The following is a 26293-nucleotide window of genomic DNA, read 5'->3' on the forward strand; positions in this document are numbered from 1 at the left end:
TTGAATTTTCCAGGCAAGAATACTGGAGTGGGTTGCCATTTCCTTTTCCAGGGGATGTTCCCAACCCAGGAACTGAACCCATGTGTCTTACATCTCCTGCACTGGCAGGCGGGTTCTTTACCACTGCACCACCCATTCTTTTCTAATCCATTGTTTCTTAGGTAAAACCCTCAGAATGACTTAAGATGAATACCGAGGAATTTACATAACATGAAATTTAACATTTTAACCGTTTTATTAGTTTAGCTGTGGGTTTTTCATATATGGCCTTTATCATGTTGAGTAAGTTCCCTTTAGTTCCTATTTTATTTAATGATTTTATCAGAAAGGGTATTGACTTTTGTAGAAATTTTTATTTTTTTTTTGCATCAGTTGGGATGATGCTTTTTTTTCCCATCATTCTGTTTGGTGATTTGTTATGTTGAAATACCCTTGCATCTTCAGAATGAGTCCCCCTTGGCTTTGTGACATGCAGTCCCTTTTATATGCTGCTGAACTTGATTTGCTAGTATTTTGTTAAGTTTTATCTTTATATTCATAAAGGATATTGACCTGTAGTTTTCTCACAGTGTCTTTGTCTGACTTGGGTATCAGAGTGTGCTGATCTCATAGAATAAGTTAGGAAGTATTTTCTCCTTTTCAGATTTTTTGGAGGACTTTAGGAAGGATTGATAAATTCACATGAAGCCATCTAGTCCTGGGCTTTTCTTTGTTAGGAGGTTTTTAATTTTTGATTCAGTTTTCTTACTTGTTACAGTTCTATTCATACTTAATATTTTTTCTTGAGTCAGTTTTGATTATTTCTTTCCTTCTGCTAGTGTTGGATGGAGAAGGCAATGGCAACCCCCTCCAGTACTCTTGCCTGGAGAATCCCGGGGATGGGGGAGCCTGGTGGGCTGCAGTCCCTGGGGTCGCACAGAGTTGGACACAACCGAAGCCTCACAGCAGCAGCAGCAGCTAGCTTTGGGTTAAATTTTCTTTTTCTGGTTCCTTGGGGTATGCACTCGGAGAAGGCAATGGCACCCCACTCAAGTACTCTTGCCTGGAAAATTCCATGGACTGAGGAGCCTGGTGGGCTGCAGACCAGGGGGTCGCTAAGAGTCGGCTCGACTAAGCGACTTCACTTTCACTTTTCACTTTCTTGCGTTGGAGAAGGAAATGGCAACCCACTCCAGTGTTCTTGCCTGGAGAATCCCAGGGACGGGGGAGCCTGGTGGGCTGCCGTCTCTGGGGTCGCACAGAGTCGGACACGACTGATGTAACTTAGCAGCAGCAGCAGCAGCAGCAGGGTATGCACTTGGGTTATTGGTTTGAGATTGTTCTTTTCCAGTGTAGATGTTTAGAGCTAAAAGTTTTCCTCTTTCTACTGCTTTTGCTGCATCTTATTAAGTTTCTAATGTTGTGTTTTTGTTTCTATTTGTCTCAAAGTATTTTGTTATTTCCCTTGTGGTTTCTTTTTTGACCTATTGGTCTTTTAAGAGTGTATTGTTTAATTTCCACATGGAAATGTTCAGTGTTCTGTCTCAATGTTTGGAGTTCCTCAGTGGTAGTTTCTGTCAAATTCTTTTTTCTTGTGAATGGGGCATATTTTCCTGTTTGTGTGTTTTATAAGTTTTTGTTGAGAACTGGACATTCTGAGTGTGTTTTTTTCCTTGTTGAGGGCTAGAGCTCTTTTGAATTTTCCAAACTATTTTTCCAGTGTGTAGTCCTTGTTGTGTACAAGCATATCTCATTTTACTGCGCTTTATTATGCTTCGCAGGTAGTGTGGTGGTGGTTTTTTTTTTTTAAATTATGAAGGTTTGTGGCAACCCTGCATTGAGTAAGTCTATTTGGCACCATCTTTCCAACAGAATTTGCTCCCTTGATGTCTCTGTCACATTTTGATTATTCTCACAATATTTCAAACTACTTCATTAATATCATTCTTATTATGGTGATCTCTGATCATTAACATTACAACTACAGCTCACTGAAGGCAAAGAAGATAGCGTTTTTTATCAATCAAGTGTTTTTAATTATGGTTCCAGTCTGTACATTGTTTTTTGGGACATGATGCTATTATTACACACTAAATAAACTACAGCATAGTGTAAATATAACTTATGTGCATTGGGAAACCAAAAAATTCATATGACTTACTTTATTGAGATACTTGTTTTTGTGGCGGTCTGGAGCTGAACCCACAGTAGTTCAAGGTCTACCCATATGGTTGCTGATGTTTCTGATTAATTATCTCTAGTCAACCAGTGACCTGATCAAGATTTCCTTAAATGTATGACTCCACAAAGGGTCCTTTGTCTTCAAATTTTCCAGTTGATGCTGCTGGGGGAAGCCACTTGCTGGTAAGAGCATTGCAGAGAAGCAGCCAATTCTGACTCCATGTTGCAACTGTTTCTTTGACTTGCTTTTCATTGCTTTTGTTATTATAATCATGTGTAATGGATGCTTTAAAGGATCCTGCCCCTCAACCTGACTGTTAAAAGTGCCTTTTTTTCAGAACCCTGTCCTCCTGTAGATGGCAGGAAGGAAGAAATGAATACATCCCCCAACTGAGGCTTGCCGTTTTAGGAGATGTTTGCAAGATTAATGGCCTTTTTCTTTGCTTCCTCACCTCGCGCCATCTCTGATCTATAAAAGAACCTGGCATCAGACCCCAATAAGATGGTTATTTTGAGGCACTAGCCTGCCATCTTCTCACTCTGCTAGCTTTCTGAATAAAGTCATTTTCCTTGCCTCAACACCTCATCTCTCAGATTCATTGGCTTGTCATGGGGTGAGCAGAGCAAGCTTGGACTCCATAACAAGAGGGCCAGAACCAAGGCAAGCTTCTGCACCAGGGCCTCAGAGCATTGCCAGACCAACCACAGCATACTTACCTCTATTTTTTGGAGAACATGATCCCACATTGCTCATCATGGCATCAGCTACTTTTTCCAGGACCACAGGCTGCTATCTCTACATCTGCAGTGGGGCTAAGAGTGGGGCCTGGTAGTTGGTTTATACCCTCTGCTTACCTAGGAAACATCAGCAGCTGTTTTTCTTCATTGGGGCACTCACCTGGTTGATATAAGAGTTTGATCAGAGTCCAGCATGCCAAAATAGTTAATTCTAATCTCTTTCTGTCTTCATGGTTGCTTTGCTGGAGGGACTTAGCTTACTGTGCCTCTGTTTCCTACTGTGCCATTTTGCATGACATCACTCCCACCTACTTTTAAAACATCTTTTGCACCTTCTTAACCAGTCTACTCTGATGGCCTCTATTTTATAGTTATTGGGGCTCAAATGGTAAAGAATCTTCCTACAATGCAGTAGACTGGCATTTGATCCCTGATGGAGAGATCCCCTGGAGAAGGGAATGGGCCACCCACTGCAGTATGCTTGCCTTGAGAACTCCATGGACAGGGGAGCCTGGTGAGCCAAGCACATATAAAGGGAAGTGTGATGTTGTGATGGATTAAATGTGATAGCAAATTTGGAAAACTCAGCAGTGGCCACGGGACTGGAAAAGGTCAGTTTTCATTCCAATGCCCAAGAATGCTCAAACTACCGCACAATTGCACTCATCTCACACGCTAGCAAAGTAATGCTCAAAATTCTCCAAGCCGGGCTTCAGCAGTAGGTGAACCATGAACTTCCAGATGTTCAAGCTGGTTTTAGAAAAGGCAGAGGAACCAGAGATCAAATTGCCAACATCCGCTGGATCATGAAAAAAGCAAGAGAGTTCCAGAAAAACATCTATTTCTGCTTTATTGACTATGCCAAAGCCTTTGACTGTGTGGATCACAATAAACTGTGGAAAATTCTTAAAGAGACGGGAATACCAGACCACCTGGCTTGCCTCTTGAGAAACCTGTATGCAGGTCAGGAAGCAACAGTTAGAACTGGACATGGAACAACAGACTGGTTCCAAATAGGAAAAGGAGTGCGTCAGGGATGTATATTGTCACCCTGCTTATTTAACTTATATGCAGAGTACATCATGAGAAATGCTGGGCTGGAAGAAGCACAAGCTGGAATCAAGATTACCGGAGCAATATTAATAACCTCAGATATGCAGATGACACCACCCTTTTGGCAGAAAGTGAAGAAGAACTAAAGAGCCTCTTAATGAAAGTGAAAAGGGAGAGTGAAAAAGTTGGCTTAAAGCTCAGCATTCAGAAAACGAAGATCATGGCATCCAGTCCCATCACTTCCTGGCAAGTAGATGGGGAAACAGTGGAAACAGTGACAGGCTTTATGTTTCTGGGCTCCAAAATCACTGCAGATAGTGATTGCAGCCATGAAATTAAAAGACACTTACTCCTTGGAAAGTTATGACCAACCTAGACAGCATATTAAAAAGCAGAGACATTACTTTGCCAACAAAGGTCCGTCTAGTCAAGGCTATGGTTTTTCCAGTAGTCATGTATGGATGTGAGAGTTGGATTATAAAGAAAGCTGAGCACCGAAGAATTGATGCTTTTGAACTGTGGTGTTGGAGAAGACTCTTGAGAATCCCTTGGACTGCAAGGAGATCCAACCAGTCCATCCTAAAGGAGATCAGTCCTGGGTGTTCATTGGAAGGACTGATGTTGAAGCTGAAACTCCAGTCCTTTGGCCACCTGATGCGAAGAGCTGACTCATTTGAAAAGACCCTGATGCTGGGAAAGATTGAGGGCAGGAGGAGAAGGGGATGACAGAGGATGAGATGGCTGGATGGCATCACTGGCTCAATAGACATGAGTTTGTGTAAACTCCAGGAATTGGTGATGGACAGGGAGGCCTGGCATGGTGCAGTCCATGGGGTCACAAAGAGTTGGACATGACTGAGTGACTGAACTGAACTGACTGAAAGATGTAATACTGTAGTAAAAACAGGGTTTTAGAGTGAAACATATCTGTATTTGCATTCTAACTGTCTGATTTACCCTGGGTAAATTGGTGAAGCTGAGTTTCATCTGTCAAATAACTCTCTTGATAATATGGAGGTGAAATTGCTCAGTTGTATCCAACTGTTTGTGACGTCATGGATTGCAGCCTGCCAGGCTCCTCTGTCCATGGAATTCTCTAGGCAAGAATATAGGAGTGGGTTGCCATTTCCTTCTCCAGGGATCTTCCCGTCCCAGGGATCGAACCTGGGTCTCCTGCATTGCAGGCATATTCTTTATTGTCTGAGCCACAAGGGAAGCTGTGATAATATGGAAGGAGTTATATAAAAGTGTTAATGACTGTAAATGTCAGTATTATACCAATGTTAGGTGATACTCCTATTTTATCATCAGTTGCTACGCACTTAGTGCCAAGCATCTTATTAGGTGCTTTATTTTACATTCCCAGAAACTATTCTGTAAAATAAATATTTTCTTTTTTTTTTTTTACAGATGATGAAACTAAAGCTTAGTGAGGTTTTTTAAACAATTTTCTTGAAGTAGAATTAGGAGCTAAATCCAGGGCTGATGCAAGCCCTTGCTTATAGCCCTTATTCTACACTGCCTCTGATCTGGGTCACAGTGTCTGATTTTAATGTCTCTTATTGTTTTCTTTCTTTAGGAGTCACATGCTGTAGGGAAAAAGCCTGAGAATTCAGCAGACATGATTGAAGAAGGAGAGCTTATCCTATCTGTAAATATCTTTTACCCTGTGATTTTTCATAAGGTCAGTAGTAAAACCTTTTGGACTTTACAGATAATATGAGTGACTTTTACCAGAGAGTGTATTTAAACCTTATTTGAACCAAAATAAACACAAGCATATGCTGTTTTATATGACATTCTATTTTCTTGAGTTCTTTGTTTTACAAAGAATGTCATAAAGTCAGTTTTCATATAATCTCTTAAGTAATAGGATTATAGTTAGTGTTGGAATGTATACCTGATTTCTGTACTAGTAGCCACTGAAAGTTTGTAAATCTGCAGTGATTCTGATAGTATTATTTCTTGAGGGTTTTTTTTTTTTTTTGGTAGAAAAACTGGTTAAGGAGGGTTTTGTTTTGTTTTCACCAATTCAAAATTCTTGGGAAGTTATTGAACTAGCTAAGGACAGCTCTTCTTAGATGAAAATGCAGAAAGTTAGCAGGTCAGGGGTACCCAGGAATTTCTTAGGAATCTCTAGTAAAAAGAGCTCTATCGCAGTTAATATATTCTTAATTTCCCACATAGATGTATCATAAACTTTAATAAGATTTCATTGAAATATTACTGTACATAAATTGCACTTGTGAATAAACTTTTATGATTCATCTGTGGTATAGTTAGTTAGCACTAATTATTAGATTGGTACAAAAATAATTGTGGTTTCAGACTGTGAATTTTAAATCATTATAATTAGGCTCAAACATATCTTTATTAATCAAAATAGGAAACATTACAATCAACACATCTTGCCAATGAGAAATAAGTTTTTTTATTCCTGTAGCATAGAAATCCACACTTCAGGATTTGATGAACTCTTGGAAAGCATTTTCTTCCTCCTGCTGGTTGTGGAAGTGTTTTCCCTTTAAGAAGTTGTCAAGATGCTTGAAGAACTGGTAGTCAGTTGGTAGTCAGGTGAATATGGCAGGTATAAACATAAAATAAAACCTTGTGGCCCAGTTGATTCAACTTTTGAAGCATCGGTTGTGCGGTGTGTAGGCAGGCATTGTCATGCATAAAAATTGGGCCCTTTCTGTTGACCAGTGCTGGCTGCCAGTGCTACAGTTGCATCTCATCTATTTGCTGAGCATACTTCTCAGATGAAATGGTTTCACTGGGATTCAGAAAGCTGTAGTGGTCAGACCAGCAGCAGAACACCAGTGACCATGATTTTTTTTTGGTGCACATTTGCTTTGGGAAGTTCTTTGGAGTTTCTTCTCGGTCTGACCACTTAGCTGGTTGTCGCCAGTTCTCATATAAAATCCACTTTTTGTCCCAAATCACAATTTGATCGAGAAAGAGTTCGTTGTTGTATAGAATAAGGACAACAACACTTCAGAGAGAAAGGTTTTTTTGATTTTCAGTCAGCCCATGAGGCACCCACTTACTTTTTCACCTTTTTCACCTTTCCAGTTTGTTTCAAATGAGGAATAGCTGTAGAATGGTTGACGTTGAGTTCTTAGGAAACTTGTGTAGTTTTAAGAGGATCAGCTTCAATGATAACCCTCAACTGGTTTTTGTCAACTTTGGTGGCTGTCCACCATGCTCCTCATCTTCATGGTTCTCGTCTCCTTTGTAAAACTTCTTGAAGTTTTGCACTGCACTGTAAGTTTGTTAGCAGTTCCTGAGCCAAATGCATTGTTGATGTTTCAAGTTGTCTCTGTTCTTTAGAACCCATTTTGAACTCAAATTAGAGAATCACTCAAATTTGCTTTTTGTCTAACATCATTTCCATAGTCTAAAACAAATATAAAATAAACAGCAGGTAATAAGTCATTAGCAAAAAAAGAAAAGTGAGAAATGTGCAATAATGTGATGTATAACACAACCACGTTTATTTAAGAGTATATTCCAATATCAAACAACAAATTTCAACAGTGTAAAAACTGCAATTACTTTTGTACCAATCTAATACCCTGTTTGATTAAGATCCTAAATTATCAATCAAAGAAAACAAAGCAAAGCAAAACTAATAAGACCAAATGTCAGTAGTGTATAGATTCCTTGATTTCAGTAAGATAGCTTTCAGGACAATTTAAAAGTCAGTGAAATTATATTCCTAAGACTCTTCATATTAATGTCACTTTAGTAGCAACTTGGTTATAAATTTTCACTTAAACTAAAAAAAAGTTTTATTGCCACGTGTATTAGTCCATTCTGGCTGCTATAACAAAATAGCACAAACTGGGTGGCTTATAGGCAGCAGAAACTTGTTTCTCACAGTTCTGGAGGCTCAAAGTCTAAGATCAGGGTGCCAGCATCTGGTAAGCGCCCTCTCCCAGGTCACATCCTTTTTATAAAGGCACTAATCCCATTCATGAGGGGGTCCACCCTCATGACCTAATCACCCTCAAAGGCCCACCTCCTAACATCAGCACACTGGGCCTTAGGATTCCAACATGCAAATTTTGGGCAAATGTAAGCAGCGCAGCACCAAGTGTCTGTTGTACTCATAGGATTTTAATTTATGGAGGCGACTGAGTGACAGCACTAGAGACCAGTATCACTGAAAGATTTTCATTATTTACATTTCCTGGGGCTAAGAGTATGCCATGGCATGCAGCACCAAAGGGGCAGTACCAGGATCATTCAGGAGGCAAGGGGAAAGCACAGGCCACAGCCCTTACTGGTTTCCACAGGAAAGGCAAGGCAGAGCGGAGTAAGCAGTTTGGGACTGGCTAGCTTGAATAATTCCTGTGGGCTCTGGGCTGTGGGGCTGTCCTTGTTGTCTGGTACCTGGCTGTGGTTTGACATAGGACAGAGGAGAAATACTGACTTGGTATAATGAGAGTTGGATAGAGATAGTTTCAGAGTATGGGCTCTGGATCACAGGGGAGAGGTAAATAGCTGACAATTAGTTTGGACCTATAATTAATAGATGCTGGGACTTCCCCGTGGTAAAGAATCTGCCTTCCAATGCAGGGGACATGGGTTCAGTCCCTGGTCAGGTAGCTAGGATCCCACATGCTGTGGGGCTACTTAGCCCACATGCCACATCTAGAGAGAAGCCCTTGTGGCACAATGAACGATCCCACATGTCAGTCACAGGGAAGAGCCTACATACCGCAGCTAAGACCCGACACAGCCAAATAAATAAAATGAATAAATATTTTTAAAAGATCAATGCTGAGTGGACAAATGCAGAATCTAAGAAAACTCAGGACAGCATATTATGGGTATAACTTAAGATAACCAGTAACTTAATTTAGATCTGGTCATGACAGGATTTACAGTTGAATTGCTTTGTCTCTAAGTGAACACTGATTTATTTACTGTCTGACTCGTAGCACAGAGAACACAAGCCCTACCAAACGATGCTGGTATTGGGCAGTCAAAAGCTCACGGAACTGAGGGATTCCATTTGCTGTGTCAGTGACCTCCAGATTGGTGGGGAATTCAGCAACACTCCTGACCAGGCTCCTGAGAACATCAGCAAAGTAAGGTGATTTTTAAAATTTCTAACCATCATAGAACAGGAGAAAATAATAATCATAAGCTAAGGAAATAGGATTACAGGCTCATAAGCATTCCAGTAAATGCTTTCTTCTGTGCCATTCCATCAAGCTTATCCCTTCTTTTTATCATCAAGACCTTTTCAAAGATGAGGCTATATTTGGTTTTGATTTCATCTCCCATTTATTTCTCAACCATTCTTTGTACACTCTTCTTTCTAAGGGCACAGTACCAACCAATAGGTCTCTTTTCCATGTGCATACAACTTGATCTCACTGTAGCATTGGAATTTGCTGTTCACTCTCTCTTCTTTCAAACTCTGTATGAGTTTGTCTGTCATAACTGACCCTAGCAGAGGGTTGGAGTCCACCCAAGAGCATCACTGCCTACGGAAGAACCTTTCAACCCACGACAGAAGCAAATAGGGACATACCCTGTGACACTGGGCCTTGCTGGTACTTCCCAGGGTGCTGCTCTCAAAAGGACGGAGAAACCTTCCATACTTGCTGAAACAGGATAGAAAGGCAGACGGGCCACCCACAGTTTTCAGAAGGGATTGCTTACTCAATAATGTAGTAGGGCCTGGATCCTTCTGAATTTCATCACAGAGCAAGCTTGACCCAGTTCTATTAGCTGGTACAACCCTGGCAGAGGACCTCAGATTTACTGGCATATTTAAGAGGGACAGCATCTCCTGTAAGTCACTAAAAAGCCGTTTGGAACAATTAGTATGTCCAATAGAGTTTGGACATGAACCATTAGAATCTCTTTATGCTCATTCCTTTATCATCAGCCACATAAATGCCGTTATAACTTAGGTCTCATCTTAATTCTTATTCTAAATTCATCTCCTGGGCTTTCCCCCCAGTTTTAATTTTCATGGTTTTAAGTATACTCCAGTCTTTATGAATCTCTTTCTCTCTTGGTTTCCAAACTCATTCTTTGTAAGTGTCTACTGGACATTCTCATTAGCCTCAGTGCTGCGTGACATTTTTACCATGTCTCTATACTTGATACACCCTTCCACTTTTAAAGGTAACTGTTTTGTTCCTTCTGAAACTGCCAACATCTTTTCCTTATCACTCCCCCTCAGGTGCTATTTATTTCACTGAGAAAATACGTTATCAGAAAAGAATTTTCTGTCATCTCTCACCCACATTTACCCATCTGCCCATGCATTCTCCTTCCCACCTGTTACAGTGGATGGATTAAAACTGCTGCTATCAAAGCCAGTCTAGGTGTCTGCTAGATTCCAACCCCACTGCATAACCAAGGACTTTGTTCTTGTACTATCCCCTTTTTTCCTGCATCATCAGCTTTTCCCTTCTGTTGCCTGTCCCATCAGCACACAAATAGACTGTACTATCTCCTACCCTAAAACCTTCTCTTACCATGTATCTTCCTCTGGCTACCATCTCATTTTTCTGTTTTCTTCTCATTAAACTGACTCAAGAATCATGAATTAATAAGTGCCTCAGCTCATTGTTTCTCTTTTTCTCTCCCCTTTGTCCTACACGCACTCTTGTTCATCACCACTCCACCAAAATCACTTCATTGTTGTCGCCACAGATTCATTTCTCATCTTACTTGATCTCTAATCAGCACAACACAAGTAAATATTCCTTCTTCCTTGAACCACTTTCTTAACTTGGCTTTTAAGACATTACACCCGCCTCATTTTCTTCTTATCCGACTGACTTTTTTACTCCTCTGCTGGATGCTTCTGATCCTCCCAACCGGTGAATGTTACTAAGCCCTTTGAATCAAAGTGAACTTGTCCAGATTCCTAGTCCAGATTTGTTATCTCCAATCTCAGTATCTCCAAACTCCAGATTTATTTTTTCCAATTGCCACCTTGACCATTACTGAACGTCTAATAGCCACTTTAAACCTAGTATGTTCAGAAACAGACTCTAGTTCTGTCTTCCTCCTCAAATCTGTACCTTCCCCAGTGTTTCCATCTCAGTAAATATGCTCATTCTACACCTGGTTACTTAAGCCAACAACCTTGGAATCATCTTTGCCTCCTTTTCATCCCACATGGAAGGTGTCAGCAAGTGCTTTGGCTCTACTTTCAAATTATGTTTAGTATCTGTCCGTGTATCTGCTTCACAGGTAGCAGACTGAGAAACCACCGTCATCTCTTGCCTGAACTGTGGAGTAGCCTAGTGACCATTCCCGCTGCTCCCTTTCACACTTCTGTTTATCCTTTACACCAAGCCAGAATGATACTCTAAAGTATCAGGCAGACCCTGTTGCTTTTCAACTGGAAAGTCTATAGAGGCTTCCTCTTACATCTAGAATAAAATACAAAGTCCTTTTTGTGGTCCTGTCTGCCTCTGAACTTTATATCTTAACACCCTCTTTGTCACTTGTTGCCTTCACACCATGAGCCATTCTTGCTCTTTCTCATATATGCTGAGCAGGGTCTTGCTCAGAGCCTTTGTTTCTCTTGTTTCCTCACCTTAGATATTGTTTTTCACCCAGGTATTCAGATGGCTCACTCCTTCATTTCTTCATGTTTCTGATGTTGCCTTGACAAAGAGATCTTTCCCTCTCTTCCCCAGACTTGCTAATAACACTACCTAATGTTAAGTTATATGTTTGTCTGTCTTCTCTTGAACCATGAGGGTAGGGTCTTTGTTTTAGGAATATAGGAATACAGAGGAATTTAGAAATTAGGAATACAGAGGTGTATTTCTGTGATGATGTGTGGCACAGAGGAAGTGGTCAAGTCCTTGTTGAATAAATAAACGAACCAGAATACCTCAAGCTCAACGTTTAGTCTTGAACTCATTACTCTACCATCTCCCTTTTTCTTCAGATGAAACTCTCCTTTTCCATTCCTCTTTATTCTGCCTTAATAGCTCCAGACTCTGTTTTTTCCACTGCTGTGTGCTTTAGTTTGGGCCCTCAGTGTCTTCTCCAGGAACTATTATAGAGACTTCTTAACTGGTTTTCCCACCTTAAGACTGTCCTATACATGCCACTCAAGATGTCTTTTAAAAACAAATCAAATACCAAGAGGGAACTCTCTGGACATTGGGTAATTGTGATGTGTTGTTGTAGGTTTATCCTTGGTAACAAACGTATCATTCTGGTGAGTGGTGTTGATAATGCAGGCAGGCCGTGCATGTGTGCTGCATGGGAAACCTCTGCCTTCCTGTTTTATTGTAAACCTAAAACCGCTCTAAGAGAATAAAATGTTTAAAAAATTGATCCTATGATTCTCCAATCCAAACATCTCAGTGGTTCTCCATTGTCTGTAGTCTAAGCTCCTTAGGCTGACAAATAAGGCCTTTTGTGAAGTGTTTCACAAGTTAACTTTCTATACTAATCACCCGCCCTCCTTTTACACCTTAGGCTTCGGCCACAGTGACTTTATCTTCCTCAAGCATACCATACTGTTTTATGCCTCTGAGTGTTTGAACACGGGTGGGAAGCCCTTACTGTCACTTATGAGATTCTTCTTGAGGGTCCTCTGTTTGCCACTCTGGCATGTTTCATGTATCGATTCTAATGCTTTGTAATAATATGCGATACTATTTGATACGTTTGTCTGCCCCACAAGACTGGCTGTGTTCCAGTCTTTTTGGTGACTGGCATGGAGAGCAGCATACTTTCTGAGTTACATTGAAAATGGTTATAAGATACTGGGGTTCTTCAGGTTTGTCAGCTTGGTGCTTTTGGAGATAAACACTAAAGAGAAACAACTGGAATCTCAAGTCTGTATGCACACTAGGAAATAGAAGGTTTATCGTTTCTTTTAAAGGAGAAGCAATCTTATGCAAAGTTTCTCTACCCTATGAGAAAAAAAAAAAGGGTATAGCTATAAGTTTATAAGATGAGTTTAATAAGAAAAATATGAATTCACCTTCCTTATTTCATCCGTGTGATAACTGCTCGAAGCAGTGAGTCAGATCTGGGAATCAGTCTTAGCTCCAGGAACCCTGGGGAGTGTTTTTAACCAGACTTGTTTAGTTTAGTGTGTTTGTACATCAGCGCTCATGCCTTCAGCAGCTTTCTAACCAAGAAACTAAATGACCCATAGTCCTATTTTTAACTATTTACACATCTGCTTTTACATTGTTTCTCCCTCTTGCATGTATTAAAATAATATCCTCTTATTATTTAGCACTTATCATGTGTCAGCTGTATAATACACTAGTTGATAGTTCAGGATTTTTGGAAAGAATATCACCATTTTACAGGTAGGAAAAAGGTGGTCAGAGCACTGTTGTAAGTTAACCCTGTTGGGTCAGGAGTGGTGGAGGCTAGATTCAGACCATGGTCAACTTGCCTTCAAAGCCCCATGTTTGTTCTTTGCTGTGTTGGCACTATGCCTAGCTTTAGACATCTATCCCCTACCCTTTTGTTTATTTGGTGAACAAGCACTGCATGAAAACTTGAGTTGTACTGGTTAAGGGCAAGATTCTAGTACTTGCACTTTGTGGAGTCTTTGCGTGTTCAGGGACCTGTTTCATTTGTCTCCTTGTTCTCCAACTATGTTTTTAGAAAGGTGAACTCATATAATTAAGTGAAATTTTCCTGATGCTAATACTTGTTAGGTCTGTGGAAAAATTTTTTATTTTATTGATTAACATTTGTATTTTATGGTTTTAAGTTTTCCCTTGGAAAATTCTAAATACACACACAAAAAAGACAAGCATATATGTATGGCTGAGTCCATTCACTGTTCACCTGAAACTCACAATATTGTTAATTGGCTATACCCTCATATAAAATAAAAAGCTTAAAAAAAAAAGAGAGACTAGTATAATGAGTCTTATGTACCCATTATCCACCTTCAACAGTTCTCAGCATTTTGCCAGAATTATTTCATCTGTTTACCCCATGCCATTGTCACACCTAACAAACTGAAAATAAGTCCTACGTTATAACGATTTTTTTTAACAGAGAGATGTTTGGCATGTATTCTATTGGTAATCATGGAATAAATTATTTACCTGCAAGTCTCGTAGCTGAGAAAATAAGAATCTTTATTCCAGTCAATAAGCAGGACTTAAATAAAATACTTTCCTTGAGTAATTTGGTATGTGACAGGACTAGGAGGACTGGGCCAGGGTATTTAAATCTTTTTTAAAAGCCATGTCTAAAATGTAATGTGTTTTGCTAATGTTTGTTTTAGACTCTAGTACTTCAGGAATGAAGTAAAATTTTAAAATATGTGTATACCTCAAGCAACTAGAAAAGGAAAAAATGAGGAACTCCAGGGTTCGAAGGAAAGAAATCATAAAAATTGGGGTAGAAATAAATGCAAAAGAAACAAGAGAGACCATAGCAAAAATCAACAAAGCTAAAAGCTGGTTCTTTGAGAAGATAAATAAAATAGACAAACCATTTGCCACACTCATCAAGAATCAAAGGGAGAAGAATCAGATCAACAAAATTAGAAATGAAAATGGAGAAATCACAACAGACAACACAGAAATACAAAGGATCATAAGAGACTACTATCACCAACTATATGCCAGTAAAATGGACAACTTGGAAGAAATGGACAAATTCTTAGAAAAGTATAACTTTCCAAAACTGAACCAGGAAGAAATAGAAAATCTTAACAGACCCATCACAAGCACGGAAATCGAAACTGTAATCAGAAATCTTCCAGCAAACAAAAGCGCAGGATCAGACAGCTTCACAGCTGAATTCTACCAAAAATTTAGAGAAGAGCTAACACCTATCCTACTCAGACTCTTCCAGAAAATTGCAGAGGAAGGTAAACTTCCAAACTCATTCTATGAGGCCACCATCAGCCTAATACCAAAACCAGACAAAGATGCCACAAAAAAAGAAAACTATAGGCCAATATCACTGATGAGCATAGATGCAAAAGTCCTTAACAAAATTCTAGCAAACAGAATCCAACAACATATTAAAAAGATCATACCTAATGACCAAGCAGGCTTTATCCCAGTGATGCAAGGATTCTTTAATATTCACAAATAAATAAATGTGATACACCACATTAACAAATTAAAAGATAAAAACCATATGATTATCTCAGTAGATGCAGAGAAAGCCTTTGACAAAATCCAACATCCATTTATGATAAAAACCTTCCAGAAAGCAGGCATAGAGGGAACATACCTCAACATAATAAAAGCCATATATGATAAACCCACAGCAAACATTATCCTCAAAGGTGAAAAATTGAAAGCATTTCTCCTAAAATCAGGAACAAGACAAGGGTGCCCTCTCTCACCACTACTATTCAACATAGTTTTGGAAGGTTTAGCCACAGCAATCAGAGAAGAAAAAGAAATGAAAGGAATCCAGATTGGAAAGGAAAAAGTAAAACTCTCACTGTTTGCAGACGACATGATCCTCTACATAGAAAACCCTGAAGACACCACCAGAAAATTACTAGAGCTAATCAATGAATATAGTAAAGTTGCAGGATATAGAATTAACACACAGAAACCACTTACATTCCTATACACTAACAGTGAGAAAACAGATAAATTAAGGAAACAGTTCTATTTACCAAACAACAAAAAGAATAAAATACTTAGGATTAACTCTACCTAAAGAAACAACAGACCAATATGTATATATATATATAAAACACTGATGAAAGAAATCACAGATAACACAAATAGATGGAGAAATATACCATGCTCATGGATCTGAAGAATTAATATAGTGAAAATGAGTGTACTACCCAAAGCAATCTATAGATTCATTGCAATCCCTATCAAGCTACCAATGTTATTTTTCACAGAACTAGAACAAATAATTTCACAATTTGTATGGAAATACAGAAAACCTCGAATAGCCAAAGCAATGTTGGGAAATAAGAATGGAACTGGAGGAATCAACCTGCCTGACTTCAGCTATCCTACAAAGCTACAGTCATCAAGACAGTATGGTACTGGCACAAAGACAGAAATATAGATCAGTGGAACAAAACAGAAAGCCTAGATATAAATCCACGCACCTATGGACACCTTATCTTTGACAAAGGAGGCAAGAATATACAATGGAGAAAAAAAATCTCTTTAACAAGTGGTGCTAGGAAAACTGGTCAACCACTAGTACAAGAATGAAACTAGAACACTTTCTAACACCATACACAAAAATAAACTCAAAATGGATTAAAGATCTAAATGTAAGAGCAGAAACTATAAAACTCCTAGAGGAAAACATAGGCAAAACACTCTGTGACATAAATCACAGCAGGATCCTCTATGACCCACCTCCCAGAGTAATGGAAATAAAAGCAAAAATAAACAAATGGGACATAATTAAACTTAAAAAAGCTTTTTTAACTATAAGCAAGGTGAAAAGACAGACTTCAGAGTGGGAGAAAATAATAGCAAATGAAGCAACTGACAAAGAATTAATCTCAAAAATATACAAGCAGCTCCTGCAGCTCAATTCCAGAAAAATAAATGACCCAATCAAAAAAATGGGCCAAAGAACTAAACAGACATTTCTCCAAAGAAGACATACACATGGCTAACAAACACATGAAAAGATGCTCAACATCACTCATTATCAGAGAAATGCATATCAAAACCACAGTGACATACCATCTCATGCCAGTCAGAATGGCTGCTATCCAAAAGTCTACAAACAATAAATGCTGGAGAGTGTGTGGAGAAAAGGGAACACTCTTACGCTGTTGGTGGGAATGCAAACTAGTACAGCCAGTAGGGAGCATAGTGTGGAGATTCCTTAAAAAACTGGAAATAGAACTGCAGTGTATCCCACTGCTGGGCATACACACCAAGGAAACCAGAATGGAAAGAGACACGTGTACCCCAATGTTCATTGCAGCACTGTTTACAATAGCCAAGACATGGAAGCAACCTCGATGTCCATCAGCAGATGAATGGATAAGAAAGCTGTGGTGCATATACACAATGGAATATTACGTAGCCATTAAAAAGAATGCATTTGAATCAGTTCTAATGAGGTTCATGATACTGGAGCCTATTATACAGAGTGAAGAAAGAAAAGTAAGTCAGTAAGTCAGAAAAACACCAATACAGTATACTAACACATATATATGGAATTTAGAAAGATGAGAACGGTGACCCTATATGTGAGACAGCAAACAAGACACAAATGTATAGAACAGTCTTTTGAACTCTGTGGGAGAAGGCGAGGGTGGTATGATTTGAGAGAATAGCATTGAAAATGTATATTATCATATGTGAAACAGATCTCCAGGCCAGGTTCCATGGATGAGACAGGGTGCTCAGGGCTGGTGAACTGGGATGACCCTGAGGGATGGGATGTGAAGAGAGGTGGGAGGGCATTTAGGATGGGGAACACATGTACACCCATGGCTGATTCATGTCAATATATGGCAAAAACCACTATAATATTGTAAAGTAATTAGCCTCCAATTAAAACAAGTTAATTAAATTAAAAATAAAATAAAAAAAGAAAGTATTCCTTTTACTCAATCCTATTAATAAAGATTTTAAGAGTAAAAAAATAAAAATATGTGTATAAAATCAGAATCATTTTCTGCTCAGGTTTTTTTTTTTTTTTTTTTTCCCAGATAGCTAGTTTGGGTTTATTTTTATTTGTTTTTTTAGTGGTTCTTCAGGTTTTAATGTCTGATCTATTGATCTTTTTAATATTGCTCAGATTAGAAGATCTCTTTTTGTCACTAATCCCTTAAAAGAACTCTCAGGCTTCCCTAGTGACTCAATGGTAAAGAGTCCACTTGCCAGTGCAGGAGATGCGAGTTCAGTCCCTGGTCAGGGAGAGCCACTGGAGAAGGAAACGGCAACCCACTCCAGTATTCTTGCCTGGGAAATCCATGGAGAGAGGAGCCTGGTGGGCTAGTCTGTGGGGTTGCAAAGAGTCGGACATAACTTAGTGACTAAACGACAACGAAGAGGAACTTTTAGACAATACTTTATGCATATATTATTCTTTATTCTAAGTAAAGCCTTGGTATAGGAAGAATGGTAACATAAATTTAAGTTGTAAAACCTTTCCTACCCAAGCTTATCTGACATTTCTTTCACCCATTACCATTTTCCTCCTAGCAGATCTTAGGAATGTTCCTGAGGTTCTGATGTTCCAGACTTGAATGTCAGCAAGAGAATAAATGACTATTAGATACCTAACGACTTTGTTAAATGATCATACTGGTTATCCATAGTTACCTTGATAGATCTTTATCTTACCTTAGATTAATAGTGAAAGTGACTTCTTGGCACTAATTTTTCCATATCAGTTGGTAATTTCCCTCCCTTGGAACTTGTTTGGCTTAAACTAGGTGACAAAATAGGGAAACTGGTTAGGATCTCTGGTTACCATTAGAAATGAAAGTTAACTTATTGATGGTACTTTGGGCAAGGTTGCTTCAGTAAGAATAGATATTCACATTCTGCTTGCCTACAAGTTATTTGAAAATACAAAAAAGGATAACATAATTCCATGATCATTGTCATTATCACTGGGGAAACATCAGTGAGGTGACTTTAGTTTTCAGTTCTGGTATCTAAAACAATTGTCACTGCTGTGTATGCATATCATAAAATAATACTGACACTGAATCTCAGGACAACATACAAATTTAAATCAAACCTAGAGATTAAAACTGCAATAGAAAAGAATTGAAAATAGTAGCAAGGATTGTATCTGTCTTTATCCCTGGTGACCAAGATAATACCTTATCATATAGGAGGTTCCTGTTAAATGTTAATAAGCTGAGCATATTCTGTGAAGGTGCATGAAATTACTGTAAAATGTACTAGTGTGATTTTATGACATACAAATTTGGAATTAATACTTAGAGCAATTTTATAATGGTTAATACTGAATTTTTTCTCAATACCATCTGTTTTCTTTTAGGACCTATACAAATCAGCCTTCTTTTATTTTGAAGGAACATTTTATAATGATAAAAGATACCCTGAGTGCAGAGATTTGAGCAGGTATAGTTTGCAAAAATCTTCTCAAAGTCTTTGCTATTTCTCATCAAAATAAGATTATCTCCACAAGTCCTATTATTGGTGTGTTAAGGATCTTTGCCAAGGAATCATTTTGTTAGATTGTTTTACTAGTTTTCAGATTAAAAAGTCTCTCTCAAATTTTTAAAATATTTTCAAAGTTATTTCATCCAGTTGGCCTAGGTTATAGTAAGTTAATCAAATTTTTACCACTGTAAGAACATTTTTTTTTAACCAAAGACATACATAGATTATTTCAAGATCTTTGCCAGCTATCTAAACTTTTCTTAAAAAAACATATTATCTACTGTTTCAGAATTATAGTTTATCTTGTGTTGAGTCTTATAGATAACATCTGGAAAAAAGTAAATTCTCCTTCAACACTTTATTATCTCTGTTCTTCACATTTAGTTAAAGTGTAGTAAATTCACTTTTTTTTGACTTGTCAGGTGTATACCATTTGTCCTAGGTGAGTGGATATATATAAGTTGTTTATGTATATAACATGAAAAATCTATGTCTGACATCGTGCTATCTACATAAAAGTATTACTATACTTTTATTACTGGTGTCCTGACAACTGAGTCTGTATATATGTATAAGTTATTCTGAGTGTTTATATAAACTCTTTCATTCTCTTTCATTATAACCACTTGTATCTATATTCTAATGCAGCAGTTCTCAAACTTGGTCTCCACACTCCTTCATACTGTAAATAATTGACCCCAAAGAGCTTTTTATGTGGGTTATAGCTGTAAATATTCACCATACTAGAGATCAAAACTAAGAAATATTTAAAAATTTTAACTAATTTAAATAATCTGGGCTTCCCTGGTGTTCCAGTGGTTAAGAATCTGCCTTGCAATGCAGAGGACACCAGTTCAGTCCCTGGTCTGGGAAGATCCCACACGCTACAGGGCAACTAAGCCACAGCCAGTGAGCCTGCACTCGAGTCCACATGCTGAACTGCTGAGCCCACGTGCCCTAGACCCATGCTCTGCAACATGAGAGGCCACCAGAATGAGAAGCCCACACACCACAGCTGGAGAGCAGCCCCTGCTCCCTCCAACTAGCGAAAGCCTGTGTAGCAATGAAGACCCAGTGCAGCCAAAAGTTAAAACATAAAAAAAAAAATCATCATTAAATAGTCCAATTACAGTCACCATTAATTACATTTTTATGAAAAATAACTTTTCCAAACAGAAGAGTGATGTTATACATTTTCCATTCAATCTTAAGTGATTACACATCATTTAGCCTCCTGAAAACTGGTGTTTATGAGAGAAAAACAGCTGAAAGAGCAAATAACATTTTAGGATTACTGCAAAGAGATTTTTGACCACATCAACATCTCTGGGGGTTTCAGGATCTTACTTTGTGAACTGCTGCTCTCATGGATACAGAAAAATTCAGACTTCCTTCCTACTTGGCAACATGTATCAACCACTCTGATTTTCGCCTCAAGATGGTAATTGTCCAATTAATTGAGTGAGCCAGCTTTTGTGAAATACTGCAGTTGCAAACTGTTTGGAGCAGTGATATCCTTGCCTTTTTCCTCCTCAGAACCATCATTGAGTGGTCAGAGTCACATGATAGAGGCTATGGAAAGTTTCAGACTGCTAAGATGGAAGACTTCACCTTCAATGACTTGTATATTAAAGTGGGTTTTCCTTACTTATACTGTCACCAGGGAGACTGTGAACACGTTGTTGTCATTACTGACATAAGGTAAGTGGTAGCACTCAGAACATTTGTCCTGTTTGATTTCACAGTAGAAAACCATGGGTAGATTTGTTTGAAATAAGAGGAATAAAAGAAATGATCACTGCCGCTTGACTCAGGAGCAGCAAAAATGTTTGCTTTTTCTACAGTGACCAACTCTGCATCTGCATCAGTGTGAGCCATTTGAAATGGTCCAACTCTTTGTAACACGACGGTCTGTCCATAGAATTCTCCAAGCAAGAATATTGGAGTGGGTTCTCTGGAGAACCCCCATATTGGATCTCTGAAGAAGATCCCTTCTTCAGGGGATCTTCTTGACCCAGGGATCAAACCCAGGTCTCCTGAATTGCAGGCAGATTCTTTACCATCTGAGCTACCAGGGAAACCCTATTTGAAATGGTAGAATGTGCCAAAAATCCAGAAAAATAACTGAAGCTCCTCCTCTGCCCAAAGACAGTGTATGACTTCTCTGAGTCTCCATGGGCCCCCCTCCTCCATTAAAAAATACTAAAAATTATATTTTATCACAGTGCTGCTATAAAGACAAATATAATACATGCTAGATTTTTGCTATAAAAGTATTAGGGGTTAGAAATCTATAAATACTCTCTTAAAGTATCTTCATTTGTGTATTGGACAGCTGTTATTCTAGTAGTAATCATCCATTTTGTATTTCATATAGACCCTTTGCTTTGCACTTGTATTTCTGTGCGTGTTTCTTTTCATCAGAATTTGAAGGAAATAAAAGGGAACTGGAGGAAGAGAATAATTCTACTGTTTGACAAATATGAAGACATAGTGCTTTGATAAAGATTTATAGTGGGAAGGACTTAAGTAATCTAAAATGAGAATTAGGGATTATAAAGTTTGTGTAGCTGGTATCTCTAATGAATAAAGCTTTTCATTTCCTTATTAGGAAATCTCTGTTTATGAAAGACTACCATAGTATAGGAATAAGCTCTGCTCGATCCTTGGTCTTGGTTTGATTTCTTCTGAGAGACAGTGAAGATGTTCTTACGGAGCAATGACTCACGCTGATAGCTTTCCCTGCCTCTACTTTTTTTCCTTTTTTTTTTTTTGGTTTTAGTGACCAGTCTCCAAAAATTTACTTCCCATGCCCTCATTCTCAAGAATGTACTTTGTGTAAAGTACTTTACACAGAGAGTAAACCTTGAAAAAGGAAAACATGGAATACAAAGCAGGATAGATAAAGACATAAAAGGAACTCTCAGATGATAGCTGTAGAGCAGACCTAGAGAACAGCTTAGTTCAGAGACTGGAGCTGGACCCGAGGACTCAGGAAGCATGTCCCAAGACTGCTAGACCTCCCACTGTTGTGTGGCCCATGTGAAGAGCACTGTCCCATTCTGTCAGCAAATAAGGAACTGAATTAGTGACAGGTACACTGAAACCTAATAAGGAAATGCAAACATGAGAGAATTAGTAGCTAGAAAACAAGTGTTACATGAGAAAATGAACCTATAGTCAGTTGTGTGGTTTAGGGAGATGTTTAATTCATTAGTCATAATTTAAACATTAAATATCTATTTATCCAAAGTTTAGTAGTTCTGTTGAAAAGCTGTATTAAAAAGAGGCAGTTAAATGAATGGCAGACAGTTGCCTCTTAGGAAGAATTGCTGAGGCAAGAGCCAGAAGCGCTCATAAACCTCATAGATTTACAGGAATTAAAATTATATATTTCTTTGATAATGTATTTCTTTTCTAAGTTTCATATAAGCTGTTCTGCTTGCTCTTTACTCAAATGAGGGGGAATGTGCCTCAGAATAAGCATGAAATGGAAGACAATCCACTTTTCTCTGATGATCTAAGTGTCCTTACATTTCTCATAGTGTAGGCTGTACAGCATCATTCCTAAAATTCAAGGCAACTTAGAAAAGCAATTTTCACTTACTAAGCATTTGCTATGTCGGACTTTCCTAGGGAGTTTTTTAATGTAATTGACAAGTAATTCTTCCTTCAGTTGGTAAAGAATCCCCCTGCAATGCAGGAGACCCTGGTTCGATTCCTGGGCTGGGAAGATCCCTTGGAGAAGGGAAAGGCTACCCACTCCAGTATTCTGGCCTGGAGAATTCCATGGACTGTAGAGTCCATGGAATTGCAAAGAGTTGGACACAACTGTGTGCCTTTCACAAGTAATTTTTATCTTAGAGGAGGATTTAATCATTCATTGCTATCCCATAGTTTAATAGTTGGTAAGCTATCAGGTTTATTAATCACTTTCTGATGAAGGACATGGAAGCCTTCATCTTGGAACAACATGCTGCAGTCCATGGGGTCACAGAGTGTCAGACACAACTTAGCGACTGAACAACAAATCATTTTCTGATGGCGAAGTTAATATAGTGCTACCCTTTGTTACTGGAAAAAAAAATATCAAATTTTATAATTCTTAAAGGGTTTTTAGAATACTGTTGTACATGCCCTTCATTTTTCAAATGAAGAATTGGGGGGTCCAGCATGGTTAAGGATTTATCCAAACCCACTATGCTGATAAATGGTGTAAACTGACTTTCCATTTTTAAAATTTCTTAATTCTTATACCTAGAACTAAAATCCTACCAATTCACATTATACCAAAGCCAGATTTGGATTTTCAGTAAAGGAGTTTTTTAATTAGAGAGAGCCATGTTTGTAATTCAAAACCACTTAATCTGTAGCACTGAGTACACTTTCTCAAACTGTGTTCCATAAAAAAAGAACTAAGTAAACAAAGCATGGATTTGAAGAAATTCACCCAGGTAATGCTGCCTACGTTTCCCTCTCAAGAGTCACAGTGTACATGGCCCTGAAGAGGTTTGGGAAACTTCACAGAAAAGTGTTTAATCCCAAATGTCTTTTGGAGAAAGTGTTTTATGGAACACAACAGATTGAAAATATACCTACTGTATTGTTCATTTTGAGGTAAGGATGTGTTTCATTACAGATTACAAAAATTTGCACGTCATTTATTTTTTCATGTACAAAAGGCTTGTGCATCATGACGACTGCCTGGATAAGACACTTTATCCCCTTATCATCAAGAAGCATTGGCTCTGGACCAGAAAATGTTTTGTTTGTAAAATGTTCACAGCTCGGTAAGTGATTCTGCTTTTTTCCTTGGGAAGTACTGGTTTTCAGTAGTGAAGCACTTTCGATCTTTGGTATTTGTTTTTTTCTGTTTTGAATTGAGGACTTATACTTTGGTATATAAATAACATAAAGAGTTTTATCTAGTTAGAAAGCACTACAAATAGTAGTACAAATCAGTTTAAGCTACAGCTGTGTTTTTAAACAATAACCAATTGAATTATGTATAATAGAAGTCTAGGGATTAGGTCAGACTTTATAGTTTGGTGATAACTTATGCTGGATGATGTCATCAGGGAGCCAGGTTCTCTTTCTGCCTCTTGTCAGCAGTTTCCAAAATGGCTTCATCCACAGCTTCTCCATGATAAAAATAACACTTCGTCTCGTTTTTATTTTAATGAGGTCAAAATATGGTTTTATACAGTTTTGTGGTTTTGCATGTTTAGACGTTTAACTGTGAATCACTCATAAAACTATCCAGAGGAAAATGCAAGAATTTAGTGTCATTAGTGTGTTTTGGGTTCCCCACCACCACATGCTTTTCTAAATGATCAATTGAAAAACACGACAAATCAGTTATCAGATCAAAATGGCAATCAGGGAATGTCAAAACATTCCATGAGATGCACAATTCAGACAGACTGAAAAATATCATTTTCACTTAATGTGATATCCTGGTTAAAAAACAAAATCTCAGGTGACTAATAGTTACCCATATTCCTATTTGCATACCCTCTGTATATAACATTTTATCCTAAACTCTAATGTTTGAAGGCTAAGTATGTCGTTAAAATGTATGATACTTTCAAATATGGATTTATATTCTTTTCTACTTACCTTTAAGGAGAAATCTTTCAGAGAAAATTGTCCTTTTTGCCTTGTAGAATACTGGTAGTGTTACGTCTGTACGTATATATGTGTATACAGTATTATTTATATAAAGGATTATACTGTATAAATAAGATAGAATAAGGCAATAGTGGGAATGTTACCTATACATATTACTACAGCACATTAAAGCATGAAAAAGTTGACTGTAATGACGTACATCTTTTTTAACTACAGATGGGTGACGAACAATGACAGTTTTGCACCACAGGACCCATGTTTCTTTTGTGATGTTTGCTTCCGAATGCTCCACTATGATGCAGAAGGCAACAAACTGGGGGAATTCCTCGCTTATCCCTATGTCGATCCTGGAACCTTTAATTAATATCCAAAAGTGTACCCCTGTGAAATAACTTGGTTACTTTACTTCCAAGAAATGCCAACGAGGAACAGGATCCACCAGAAACAATCGGCTAAAGTTGTCATCCCTGCAAAAAGTTCAAATCACAGATCTTCTTAAGCAGTCTGAATGTATTTAAATGTTTGAATTAAATTAATATTTATTCCAAAGTATAGTTTCTTGCCCATTTTTAAGTGAGTTGTCTATTGAGTTGTAGGACTGCTTTATGTATTCTGAATACAAATCCTTTGTCAGACTTAAGTATTCTGGTTTTCTCCCAGTCTGTACTTTGCCTATTTGCTTTGTCCAGAGGGGTTTTTACTCATCTACCATTAGCAAAATTCTCCTAAAGATACATCAAGTGATGGAAGTGTTTTGAAAATTCTTAGAAGAATATGACAGCTACACCTTGTACCATGAGGCTTCCAAGGTAAATATCCTTCAAATATCTGTAATAAAAATGGAGAGGTTAAGAATAAAAGTACTTAATAAATACAGTATTCAGAAGAGCTATTGTGTAATTTTACACTGAACTCTTTTATAATGTTAACTAAACACTTCAAGACTCTCACTACATGAATAATGAATGTATAAAGAACTTGGATATATACTCATAACTTCATAGAAGTAACACTTAAATTGAAGCTTCATTTCTTGAGAACTTTTTGGAATCACAAATGCTAAAGTTTAAAATGTATGACAATTTTAGTATTTTTATGATTAAAAAAATAGGTTTTATATAACATAACCACTGAGTGGACATGGGAAATCAAGATCCCATGGATTGCTGGCTCTGCATCGCTGTTGTTTGGCAGTAATACCCAGCATTCTATATGCAAAAATAAAACAATTATTTTTCTAGCCCAGCTCTCCATTCTTCTGGTACCTTTGTTATGATAATCTAGTTATCCAATTCTCATTTGGGGCCAGAGGACAACTTCGATAATTTTGAGGAAGGTCTAGATCCATCAGAGAAAATTGTAGCTACTTATTTTATTGAAGATCTTCACGACCCAGATAATCATGATGGTGTGATCACTGACCTAGAGCCAGACATCCTGGAATGTGAAGTCAAGTGGGCCTTAGAAAGCATCACTACGAAAAAAGCTAGTGGAGGTGATGGAATTCCAGTTGAACTATTCCAAATCCTGAAAAATGATGCTGTGAAAGTGCTGCACTCAATATGCCAGCAAATTTGGAAAACTCAGCAGTGGCCACAGGACTGGAAAAGGTCAGTTTTCATTCCAATCCC

The 26293-nt window shown here is 38.1% G+C and overlaps 1 protein-coding gene across 7 annotated transcripts in view; it reads left to right on the forward strand.

Annotated features, from left to right (window-relative positions):
• The window catches only part of SNAPC3 (small nuclear RNA activating complex polypeptide 3), a 49447-nt gene that overhangs the window by 10668 nt on the left and 12486 nt on the right, over positions 1–26293 (forward strand). For 3 of the 7 annotated variants that reach the window (XM_070375923.1, XM_070375924.1, XM_070375922.1), the window contains exons 4-8: positions 5531–5635; positions 8898–9047; positions 18907–18989; positions 20568–20732; positions 23714–23821. In XM_070375923.1, coding sequence (XP_070232024.1) covers positions 5531–5635; positions 8898–9047; positions 18907–18989; positions 20568–20732; positions 23714–23821 — 611 coding nt within the window. The other 4 variants (XM_070375927.1, XM_070375925.1, XM_070375926.1 and 1 more) reach the window with 4 other exon arrangements.

Source organism: Bos mutus, chromosome 8 (genome assembly GCF_027580195.1).
Source record: "Bos mutus isolate GX-2022 chromosome 8, NWIPB_WYAK_1.1, whole genome shotgun sequence".
NCBI classification, from domain to species: domain Eukaryota; kingdom Metazoa; phylum Chordata; class Mammalia; order Artiodactyla; family Bovidae; genus Bos; species Bos mutus.